The sequence below is a fragment of the Antechinus flavipes genome, chromosome 6 (assembly GCF_016432865.1).
Source record: "Antechinus flavipes isolate AdamAnt ecotype Samford, QLD, Australia chromosome 6, AdamAnt_v2, whole genome shotgun sequence".
NCBI lineage: Eukaryota > Metazoa > Chordata > Mammalia > Dasyuromorphia > Dasyuridae > Antechinus > Antechinus flavipes.
The window spans coordinates 249,848,829-249,860,896 of record NC_067403.1 but is presented as its reverse complement, the minus strand read 5'-3'; the positions used below and the strand labels follow the sequence as shown (position 1 = coordinate 249,860,896).

General features: G+C 37.3%; 1 protein-coding gene across 1 annotated transcript; it reads right to left on the bottom strand.

Moving 5' to 3' along the window:
• Positions 1 to 9,841: 9,841 nt before the first annotated feature.
• Positions 9,842 to 10,774, bottom strand: LOC127540842 (olfactory receptor 4D9-like). The gene has a single exon (XM_051965735.1). It carries the CDS (start codon positions 10,772 to 10,774, stop codon positions 9,842 to 9,844), a length of 933 nt encoding a protein of 310 aa, XP_051821695.1.
• Positions 10,775 to 12,068: the final 1,294 nt, after the last annotated feature.

Here is a 12,068-nt window from a genome sequence, read left to right as displayed (position 1 = left end):
AACTCCCTGTTTGGCATGGTACCTCATATACCATGGAAAAGAGATTCTGTTCACAGTGTAGACATAGAGAGAAGGCTCAATCCATTAATGGAGTAGAAAACTCCCAGATATCCTTGACCCTACCATGCTACCTGCTGTCCATACTTCTTAATCCATGACAATAGTATTTAGCTCTCTGGGAGGTGCTCTCGGTCAGGGGTGCTAGTCAGCAAAGGCAGATACAATAGCACAGTGTGTGAAGGACAATATACATGATATCAAACACGGAGTGCATAACAGAGTAATATTAACACTACTACAAACAAAATAACAGAGAGTAATCAATGCGTGATAGGAAACATTTGAGAATGTATCCAGTCAATTAAATTTTGTGCTGCATCAGCTGGTAAAGCAAATTTTTCCTGTAAAGCATTTAAATCTTTTACTAATTTTGCTAATTCTTCTATCTGATTAGAAACATTGGCAGCTAACATGGTCCCAACAGAAATTGCAGTTCTCCTTTCCATCTCCACCTCTGGTCCTGGGAGCTTCTTTTCTGCAGCTCTTTCTGCCTTTTCCTCTTGTTCCGCTAGATTTTGTTTATCTTCTCTGAAGACCCGGATCCTTCTGGTTGGTACCCACTGTTCATGTCCATTTTCATTTGCAACAATAAGAGCATACCCCAGACCCCATACCTTGACTGTCCTTGGACCTACCCAATTTCCTTCCTCCTTTTTCCATAACACTATTAATTTTTTCTTTTTGTAGTTGTGGGTGTTGTACTTTTGTGATAGACTATGTCCTTTCAAATGTATGCCAAAAACAAATGGCTGGTGTTAGTTCATTGGCAGAAAATTGTAAATAATTATATGTAAATACTGCTTTGTCTAACATACTTTGGGTTAAACGACCTTTTGGCCTACCCCATGATACTCCCTTTTCTTGTTTGACAAGGAGTGTCTTAAGCATTCTATTAGCTCGTTCAACAATGGCCTGACCTGTGGAGTTATAAGGAATACCTGTCACATGAGTGATGCCAAATTCAGAACAGAAGGACTGAAAACCTTTTGAGGTGTAAGAAGGTCCATTATCCATCTTTATCTGTTGAGGCACACCAATGGAGGCAAAACAATGGTATAAGTGAGAAATAACGTGTTTAAGTGCCTCTCCAGGTTGAAGAGTAGCTACTATAAAATTAGAATGAGTATCCACAGTTATATGAACACCCTGTGACCTCCAATGTGTAACATCCATTTGCCAGATAGCATTAGGCTTATCTCCTTTTGGATTATGAGTAGAATCACATTTATGAGGGGCAAAGGAATACGTTTTAAACACTTCTTTATTATCTCTAAAGCTTGTTGTTTTGTTATACCATACAGCCTTCTTAATGATATAGCTGATAAATGTAAATTATCATGAGCTCATTGGGCTGATTGTACAGCATTGATCACTTCACAATTATATAAAGCAAAATCAACTATCTTGTTACCTTCAAATAGCGGTCCTTTACCATCTGTATGTAATCTAACATGTAGAATATATATGGGGGATTCTAAAGCAAACAAAGATTGTTGCATTTGATATAACAACTGAGGAATAGTGGAATGGCAGAGATCAATAATAGCATTATGTAAATTCTTAACACTAAATAAGCATACTGACTATCTGTAACAATATTAAAAGATGGGGAAATATGTTGTAATACATATAGAATAGCATATAATTCATTTTTCTGGATAGAGTCATAAGGAGTAGATAAAATGCATAAAACATTCATGGGAGGTATATAAAAACTAGCCCTATGATCTTTTGTAGCACCAGTAAAATATTAGGGCCATCAACAGGAGTTACACTAATCACAAGAGGAGGAATAGTTATATCAAACTGTTGATATAGTTGGGCAACTTTTGGTAACTTAATGTTAGAAAGAGAACAAAAAGGCAATAAAGGATCCCACCCTTCAGATTCAATTAAGTAAATAAAATAAGAGTAGGAAAGTGATAAATGAATAATGGGGGTGGGCTACTTGTCAATAAAATACCTCTCTGTACTACTTCTGATAAAAATTGGTATAAGGCCTGATTTCTATTAGTTAAAATTTTTATTGGTTTTTGAGGCTATATCCATTTAATAACTCCTGAATCCTGAAAGAAATGTAGAGTCTCATAAAAGAACAAATCTAAGAGGTAATTTTGGATCCCATCTAATAGTAGATATACTTAAGTGTTTCATAATCTGTTGTATAGCTGTCTTTGCCTCTTCAGTCCATTGTCTGGGTGATTTTAAATCTGAAGAGCCTTTCAAAATATTATATAAAGGATGCATAAGTGATGGGGGAATAGGAACAGTACTTCTTAGTCATTGAATATTCCCCACTAATTTCTGAAAATCATTCAAGTTATTATAATTATCCAATTTAAGTTAGGAGGCACCCTAGTTATATAAGGTTCATGTAAGATATGCCCTAAATAATGAAAAGGAGGTTCAGTTTGGATCTTTTCAGGGGCTACAATCAAACCATAAGTAGCCAAATGTTCCATGTAATATCATGTAATATCATGTAATATTGCTTGTGTTTGCTCCCCAGAGAGAGTGGTTATTAAGATGTCATCCATATAATGAAGGATAATATATGAAGCATAGAGGCCTCTTAATGGTGATATTATCTGATCAACATACCATTGGCGTATAGTTAGACTATTTGCCATACCTTGTGGGAGAACCTTCCATTGATATCTTTAAGATGGCTGTTGCAAATTTATAGATGGAACTGAGAAAGCAAATTTTTCCCTATCTTCTGGATGCAAAGGAATAGAATAAAAATAATCTTTAATATCCATGATGGCTATGACATATCCTTGAGGTATCATATTTAGAGAGGCTAAGCCCAGTTAAAGAGCACCCATAGGTTATATAATACTGTTTACAGCTCTAAGATCAGTTAACATTCTCCAAGCTCCACTTTTCTTTTTAATGACAAATACAGGGGAATTATAAGGGCTGTAAGAGGGCTCAATATGGTTTTTATCCAATTGTTCCTGTATAATTTCATGTAAAGCAGCTAGCTTTTGAGAATTTAGGGGCCATTGATCTATCCAAATAGGTTTTTTATTTGTCCATTTTAATTTAGGTACAGCTAGCTGTACAATGGCCCCCATTAATTTGTTTGTAAAGTCATTCCTATATTTTGCATAATATCTCTTCCCCACAGGGATGTGGATAAGTCTGTAATAACTAACGGACAAAATCTTCCTGTCTTCTCATCTGTTTTCCAAATCAATAATCTATGGGAGCAAAAAGCCTGTTGATGTCCACCCATTCCCTTAATCCCAATTTGGCCTTTATATATAGGCCATAAGGGGGGCCACTCTTCTGCTCTTATTATTGATACATCTGCTCCTGTGTCTAACATTCCTGTAAAACTTCTATCCTCAATTTGTATTGTAAGGAGTGGCCGTGTATCTTTGATAGGTTGCATTACTCTGAACTGCTTAGAGGAATGGCTTGAGCTATTGGTTGCTGAATATCTATCTTATCTGGCAATGCATGTGGGTTGGTTACAGAAATTAATTTTTCTCCAGAGTAAAGCACCATTGTATGTACTATTGCCATGAAGGGAGCTGGCATACTCACAACTAAACATTTATCATCTCTCTGTGGGACTTCTACTCAATATCAATTGTTGAAAACAGAGGTAGAATCATTTCTGGAACTGTTATTCCTACCAGGTATCCTTGGTCTGCAGCTGTTGGAAGGCTGCCTGGTATTCTCCCAGGGGAGTAAGATTGACCTTGGGGTTGGCTACTCCTTCCTGTGTGGAAACTGGGTACGTATTCGGGGGCTCCTGCAGGGTCCCTGCACCTATTTCCCACCGGAAGTTTTTTTTTGATTTCTGCAATACTTCGCTATATGCCCCATCTTTCCACAGGCAAAGCATGTAGGCTTATTATCTATTGCCAGCGGCTTCCTACACTGAACTTGAATGTGTCCCAGTTTACTGCACTTAAAGCATTTCAGATTTTGCTGTCTTCCTCTCATCCCAGCTATTACTCCCTGACCTATTACTCTTGCCATAGTCTCTTATCGGAGGGTTTCATAAATCAGTTCACTACATCTCTCAATTAATTTTGTTATCAAGTGCTTTACCTCCTGCAGAAACTTTCTGGCTTCCTTCTCTTCTAGGGGTGTGTCCTACTTTGCCTTTGTTTGCTACTCACTGGGAGGGAGCGGTAATTCGTCTAAATCTATCTCTGTAATCCCCTCCACTGCTACCCCTTCTGTTTTAAAACGACCCAGCGAGGGGTGTAAAGGGCAATAGATAGGCGTTCCTTGCCCATGGACTCGGGACTCCGTGCAGGGAGGCAGCTGTGGGGGTAGGGGCTGTGGTTTCCCTATACTTTCACTTTTTTGACTATTATTCTTATCGGAGTGTGGCTCTTCATCACCAAGCAAAGAATTACCAGTTTGCACTTCCTTATTCACTAAAATAGGTAGAAACATAGAGCCTCCTTGGAGGGTGTTTTTATTAGATTGTAAAGAAGGACATCAATGTCTTTAAAAATGTCAGAGTTCTTTTTCTCATAAGAAGCCACTTTCCAAGCTTTTAGATCTAATCTTGTATGTTCTAACCAAGAGGAAGATGTCCAGAGTTTTACTACAAATTGTTTACAAAGTTTTATGTTGACCTGTATCACCTGCCCCTTAACTAGGCTATAAATCTGGCATTCATAAACTTCACTATCTCTGGGTTTTATTATGGGGACCAAAATAGTCTCCCATTTTGCTAAACTCTACCTCCAACTTCCTGCAAATTTTTTCAATTTGCAAGGCAGTGGGGACTTCCTCTGAAGGACCCCCTGTCCAGCAGAATGTCTCTGTTTGGGCCGCCCGTTGTAAGGGTCCCTCTACTCACCAAGAGGGTCTCAACTAGATTCTTACCATTCCTGGTCTTTGGATGTCTCCGGCACTGTTCTTCTCGAGCTGTGATCTATTCCTCACAGAGCACCCGGGACACACCAATTTGATTTATCCAGCAAAATGTTTATTTAAGCACTACATATCTCTTCTAGTTCTCTCTGGTCACTCCTCATCTTCCCCTAACTCGGTCACTCCTAACTCCTCTCAGTAACTCCTCCCCTCTGGAGAAGTTACAATGCTTTTATAGACCCAGTTCACATCCTGTCCAGACCGGATATTCTTCTCATTTGTCCTGCCACATTGCAGGTTACTTTGAACTAGTTATCAGTCTTTTAAATAAACATCCTGTCCTACTGGCCATTTTTCTACTACGTACATACTTTACTGACTTGTACCCAACATGTGTGACCCTGGGCAAGTCATTTAACCCCAATTGCCTCAGCCAAAAAAAAAGGAAAGGGAAATCATATGTAAAAAAATATTTATACAATCTCTTTTTGTGGTGGCAAAAAATTGGAAACTGAGGAATGTCCATCAATTAGGAAATGTCTGAAGAAGTTTTGATATATAAATGTGTTAGAATACTATTGTGCCATAAAAATTGATGAGTAGGATGCTTTCAGAAAACTCTTTAAAGACTTCTATAAACTACTACAAATGAAATGAACAGGACCAGGAGAACACCATAAACACTGGCAACAATATTGTATGATGATTAACTGTGAAAGACAGCTATTTTCAGCAATACAAAAAACCAAGGCATTTCTAAACATATTTCCATATTAGTCTTGTTATGAAAGTATAGGCCAATAAAAATAATTTTTAAAAAAATTCTAAGCTTCAATCTGTATTCAAACTCAGTGAATCTCTTCGATAAAGAGATCTAACTCAGTTTCAATTGATCAAGGATGGACAGAAGCAGCTATACCCAAAGAAAGAACACTGGGAAATGCTTGCATTTTTGTTTTTCTTCCCAGGTTATTTATACCTTCTGAATCCAATTCTCCCTGTGCAACAAGAGAACTGTTCAGTTCTGCACACATATATCTAGGATATACTGTAACCTATTTAACATGTATAGGACTGCTAGCCATCTGGGATGGGGGTGGAAGGAGGGAGAGGAAAAATCGGGACAGAAGTGAGTGCAAGGGATAATGTTGTAAAAAATTACCCTGGCATGGTATCTGTCAATAAAAAGTTATTAAATTAAAAAAAAACTGTATTCAAACTCCATGAATGAACTTATTATGACTTAAAAAATCATAATTTTTGGGAAGTCTAATGAATCTCAAATTATCTCTCCTTAAACTGTTTTCTAGAAAAGTAATTTGTATTTTTCTTGTATTCTTATTTCTTTCTTTCTATTTATTTTATTACCTTTTGATTTTATTTCAGTCTTTCATCTTGCTTATGGAGCCATTAATTTCTGCTTATTCCACTTTATTTTGGGGGTTCATCTACCTAGGTTTAACACCCTTAATTTTAAGTGAAGTGATTTATTCTGAATTTTTTCCCTCCAGAGTTCTTATTTCATTTTTAAATTTTTTTGTTTTATTTTCTCAGGTATTCTTTTAGATCTTGTGATTAAGATTTTTTTCCTCAAAAGTTCTGTTTATAGATATTTGTAGAATTAGTGTTTTTTGGGTTTGACTCTTGGACATCTCAATATTAAAAAGGTTTTGTATAAATAAAAACAATGTAGCCAAAATTAGAAGGAAAGTGGTAGGTTGACGATTAATCTGGGAATCAGTCTGATCAAGGAACCTTCTATCTCCCCATTTATTCCAGAACCATGAGACCCAGCAAAAGACTCCATTTGAAGAACCTTAGCAGAAACAGCATATTTCTCTTACCCATAAGTCCAGGAGCATGGAGCTATACTGTAACTTAATTAACAATGTGTCTTTCTTTGGTATTTTGAGGTTTACAAAACTCTTCTTCTGTAAGGTAGATTGTGCAAAGATGATCCTTCTCATTTTATAGATGAGGAAATTGAGGTCAAAAGAAGATAGGGAAATTGTAACAGAGTCACCTAGATAGTAATATTTGAGGTAACACTTGCACTCTAGTCTTGTTCTGACAACACTAGACAATTTTAGTGAAATATTATTGCCTTTTTTATGGGTCTAGACAGGTCTGAGCTTCAGCCTGTCAGTTATCAAAGCCAGATCTGGGAATCAAGCCTTTTCACCCCCTACCACTTAGTTCTGAAATTATAGTCTTAAGTGTTGGCTGTGTTACAGTGAGATCAACAAAAGCCTGAGGTTGTCTGGGGCTGAAGGACAGAGCCCACTTAGAAAAGTCTATTGGAGCCAGTCCATATCAGCCAAGTTGATGAGGACCCAGAAAAGGCAATGAATGATTTGCCCAATCATGGTTGTCCTTTTAGTTGGTGACCAATCTTTTTCTTTTCTGGATGCTGCGTGTCTTTGTGGAAGAGTGTTCCCTGATATTAGGGGAAATGCTTGTGACTACTGTTCTTATTGTGCATTTGAGGTACTTGACTTTGCTAAAGAACTAAAGGATGCTCATGTCATGTTCGAGAGCACTGTATTATCCAGAAGGATTCCCATAGAAAACTATAGGCTTGGAAGTCTGACACATGTTCCTGCTCAGGGCTCAGTATCCCTTTTTATTTTGACAGTTCTCTGTGGGGACAAGAGACAACTATGGGTGACACATGAAGACCTGAGTCATAGTTGGGGGAGAAAATAAAAGGACAATTGGGAAGAGAAGAGGAAGGAAGAAAGGAAAGCTAATCTAGCTTCTTCTGGCAGAATTTATGACATTCAAAATGCTCTGGGAGAAGCTTTGGGCTTAATTTTGGAATATAGTGAGTTCAATCTCAGCTCCCTCCCTTACTGCTGGATGGCATTCCACAATTGACTCCATCTTTTTAGGCTTTAATCCCACCATGTGTAAAATTAAAGATACTGGACCTTTCTAACTCTTAACATTTTATTCACAATATGAAAACAGAGAATGAAGAAAATATTTGAGAAGTGCAGGGGACTTTGCTATAACCTCCCGAAGCATATTATTCAGGGAGCCACAGCAGCTTACTTACTCCTTGCAATCTGGGTCACCTACTCTACTGAAGATATTCTTATCTTCAGTATCACTATTCCAAGAGATTTCCAATTATTACCTAGCATCATAATATTAATACTTTGATCTTTATAACAACCTTGGGAGGTAAGTGCTATTATTATCCTCATTTTATTGATGAGGAAACAGGCAAATAGGGGTTGAGTGATTTGTTCAGTGTTGCACAGCTATTAAGAGTTTGAGTTTGGATTTGAATTTGGTTCTTCCTGACATTAGGCCCAAATACTGACTTTACATGCATTCAAGTCAGATTTTCTTATTTCCCTGTTAGCCTAGGGCTAATTCCTTTGCAGAAAGTACAAGTCTTCTCTGTAATCTTCTCATGGCTGACTTCATCTCTTGGTTTCTCAATGTGTAAATCAAGCTTTTTCAATATTGAGTATTTCTATTTTTACCATAATGCTAATTTAATATGTATGAAATAATGATTCAGAGTTCTATTTCACATTTCCTTTGTTAATATTTTGGCGCATTTCCCCCATATAGTTGTTAGTTTGTATTTCTTCTCTTGAAAACTGTTTTTTATTCATATCCTTGGATCACTTCATTGGAAGCCTGCAAAAAATTGAAACCTGAAGAATATGACTTAATTTAAAAGATCACAAGCTACATCAATAAAATTTCCTTACTCCTAGATTACTGTTCTTTCCAATTAGTATATTGATTACTATGTAGCCTGGTTAATCAATCATAAATGTGTATGTGTGTGTGTGTGTGTGTGTACAAAAAACTTTATTGTTTTTCAATCTTTTTATCAGTAAATATTTTTAAAGAAACTACTGTGGGCAGAGAGCAGGCTGGATCTGATGGATGCAGGCTTGAGATAAGACAAAATACCATTATGAAAATTATAATTGATATCTGTGCTTCTTTCCCTTGTAGATTTCAGTTTTCCTTGTTCCCTTACCTCTATTCCACTTTCATTTCTAGCCAGCAGAGCTTTCGTGCCTTCAGCCTCTGCTGCCTTAAATAAATTGCTTTGGAAACAAATTTTATTAATGTTTTTTTCCTTTTTATATTGCAATCATTTCTGAAAACTCTCTTCTTTTTACCCACCTAAAAATTAAAACCTGTATTTTAACAAAGAAAACTAAGGCAATTTGTCACTTGGTGATGGTGGGGCTGTAGAATAGATGCATCGCATATTTCTACACTTGGGATAATGGCCTTGTGCCTCTTCTGTGACTATTTGAGCCATTACTCTTCATTACATCCAGTGTTCTCTCTACCAAAGAGAGATCCCTCTTTGCCCTTTAGGGACAAACTCTGTCTTTCTATAGTAGTTAGCCCAGAAACAATGGGCATAAGATAACCATTGGTGATTCTCCTATAGATTTTAAACATCACAAATTGGGATATAATAATAATTCATTTTTACATGGAATTTTTAGGAGATATAAAGTGTTTTATCACAACCTTGTGAGATAAGGTCAACAAGGATTATTATCTGTCCTCTATTCTGATTGTTTTTATTTGGTTGTGGATGCATCATTCTCCTTGCCAATCATTCTCATTTCCAGTGCTATTCTCACTCTAGAGATTCCATCTATTTGCAAATCTTTTCATTGCTACCATTACAAAATCTCTCATATCCATCTTCTTCTCTCCACTCATCTAGCTACTGTGCTAATTTAGGAAATAACAGAGAAGGACTAATACTGGTATAATCTCAAGGCTTTTTTTAGTAGGTTCTAATTGTTATTACAACTTTGTTATTAATTGTTATTACAACTTAGATCTCATAATTATTTTTTTATATTGGGCCCCTCAGAAGGATTTGAATGCAAGGGAATTTGGTTCTGTTTTTCCTAGTTCCCCATTAGCACCGAGTCAATTACTTTTCTGAAGATACAAGTCGTTTCTGTAATCTTTTCATGGCTGACTTCATCTCCTGGTTTCTCAAAGTGTAAATCACAGGGTTCAAGAGAGGGGAGATGACTGTGAAGGTGACAGAGATGGCTTTGTCAGGGGGAAGGTCAGTGAAGGGTCTAGCATATACATAGATGGAGGGTACAAAATGCAGGGTGATTACAGTGATGTGGGAGGAACAGGTGGAGATGGCTTTCCTCCTCCCCTCTCCAGTATGAGACCTCAACATCACCATGATGACTGTGTAGGACACAATGAGTAGAAAGAACCAAAGTGTGCTGAGGAGACCATTATTGGAGATCATTAGGAGCTCCAGAGCAAAAGTATCAGTATTGGCAAGTTTGAGGACTTGGGGGACATCACAGTAGAAACTGTCAATGATGTTGGGCCCAGAGAAGGGGAGTGGGAGCAACAGACAGATCTGTACAATGGAGTGTATGAAGCCCCCCACCCAGGAGGCCGCTATGAGCCCAAGACACCTTCCTTTATTCATGAGGGTCACATAGTGAAGGGGCTTTGAAATTGCCAAATAACGATCCAAAGCCATTACAGATAGAGTAAAAATATCAACTCCACCAAGAAAGTGGAAGAAAAATATCTGTGTCAAGCAGCCATTGAAAGAAATAGTCTTTCTCTTAGCTAGAAGGTCCACCAAAACCTTTGGAGCAGTGTTGGAGGAGAAACAGATATCCACAATGGATAGATTTCGGAGCAGGAAGTACATAGGTGTGTGGAGGCGAGACTCGCAGGTCACAGTGAGCATGATAAGGAGATTTCCCAGTAGAGTTGCTACATATATCAGGTATAATAAAATGAATAAGATGATGCTCAGCTCTGGAGACTGGGCAAGCCCTATAAAAACAAATTCCTTCACCCTGGTGTGATTTTCCAGCTCCATCAGCTCATGATTTGTCTTCCTTGGCCACCTTGGAGAAAGAAGACGTAATAAGTAGGGAGAGTAGGGCACACCCAAACTGGTGACAAAATTTTGCAGGGCAGTGAGAACTCTTGTGTAGTCCTTTTTCCTTACTCGATTCTGTGATTTATCTCATGTCATTATTTATACAAGCAATTTGAAGCTACTGTCCTCTGTAACTGTCCCCACCAGCTATTTTTATTTATAGAATCTTGATTGATCACAATATTTGTCTTTGGTCAGTCTTCCTTAATCCTGAAGTGAGAATGGAAATAGGACTGATTCCTTAGCTATGTAAAAAGCCATGGCAATTATAGAAGGATGACTTCTTCTCCTTTGGAGTAGCCATGGGACCCAGGAATGCCAATATATTGAAGAAAAGAACTATATTGTTCAGCAGGTCCTAGTGTGCTGATTTGAGTTACTCCCTTGTTGGGAAGTGAATAAGCATTAAGATAGTACCTAATACATGCCAGGCATTGTGTTAAGAGCTTTACAAATATTTTATTTAATCTTCATAGCAACCCTGTGAGATAGATGCTGTTTTAAAAATATTTTTATTGATTTTGTTAAATATTTTCTAATTACATTTTAAAACATTCATTTAAAACATAGATTCCAATTCTCTCTTTCCCTCTGGACCCTCCCCCAACCTTTGAAAAGGCAAGCAATATAATACCAAATAAACATGTGAAGTCCCGCAAAGCATATTTCCAAATTGACCATGTCACAAAACAAAGTATATATACAAAAACAACAAAAAAATGTGGAAAAGTATAGGTGCTGTTATTATTCCCACTTAATTGGGGGAGGGAACTTAATTGAGGCAGACAGAAAACAAATGACTTGCCCAAGTTCATATAGCTACTAAATGTCTGGGGCTGGATTTGAATTCAGGTCTTCTTCATTTCATGTCTAGTGCTCTACCCATTAAATCACCTCGTTGCCTAATAAATGATTGCTTAAACCCACTCCTCTTTCTGCTGTAGCCTGAATTCTAACACACCAGAGACTTTGGGAACTAGTCACTTACAGTTACTTTTGCTTTTTCTCTTCTTGGCTGTTCTCTTCCATTTTTAAACTCTTCATACTTTAAGTCTCAAACTTCTGCTTTCATGGCCTACTGCTTTGACCATCATAGGTAATTTTGATTCTTTGGCAAAACTCCTTCTCAGTTTATAATTCCTTCTATAACTTCCATAAAAGACTGGGGCAGAGATTAAGTTAAATAACAAGAGATGTACACTATTACACAGATTGTAGAAATTCTGTTCTC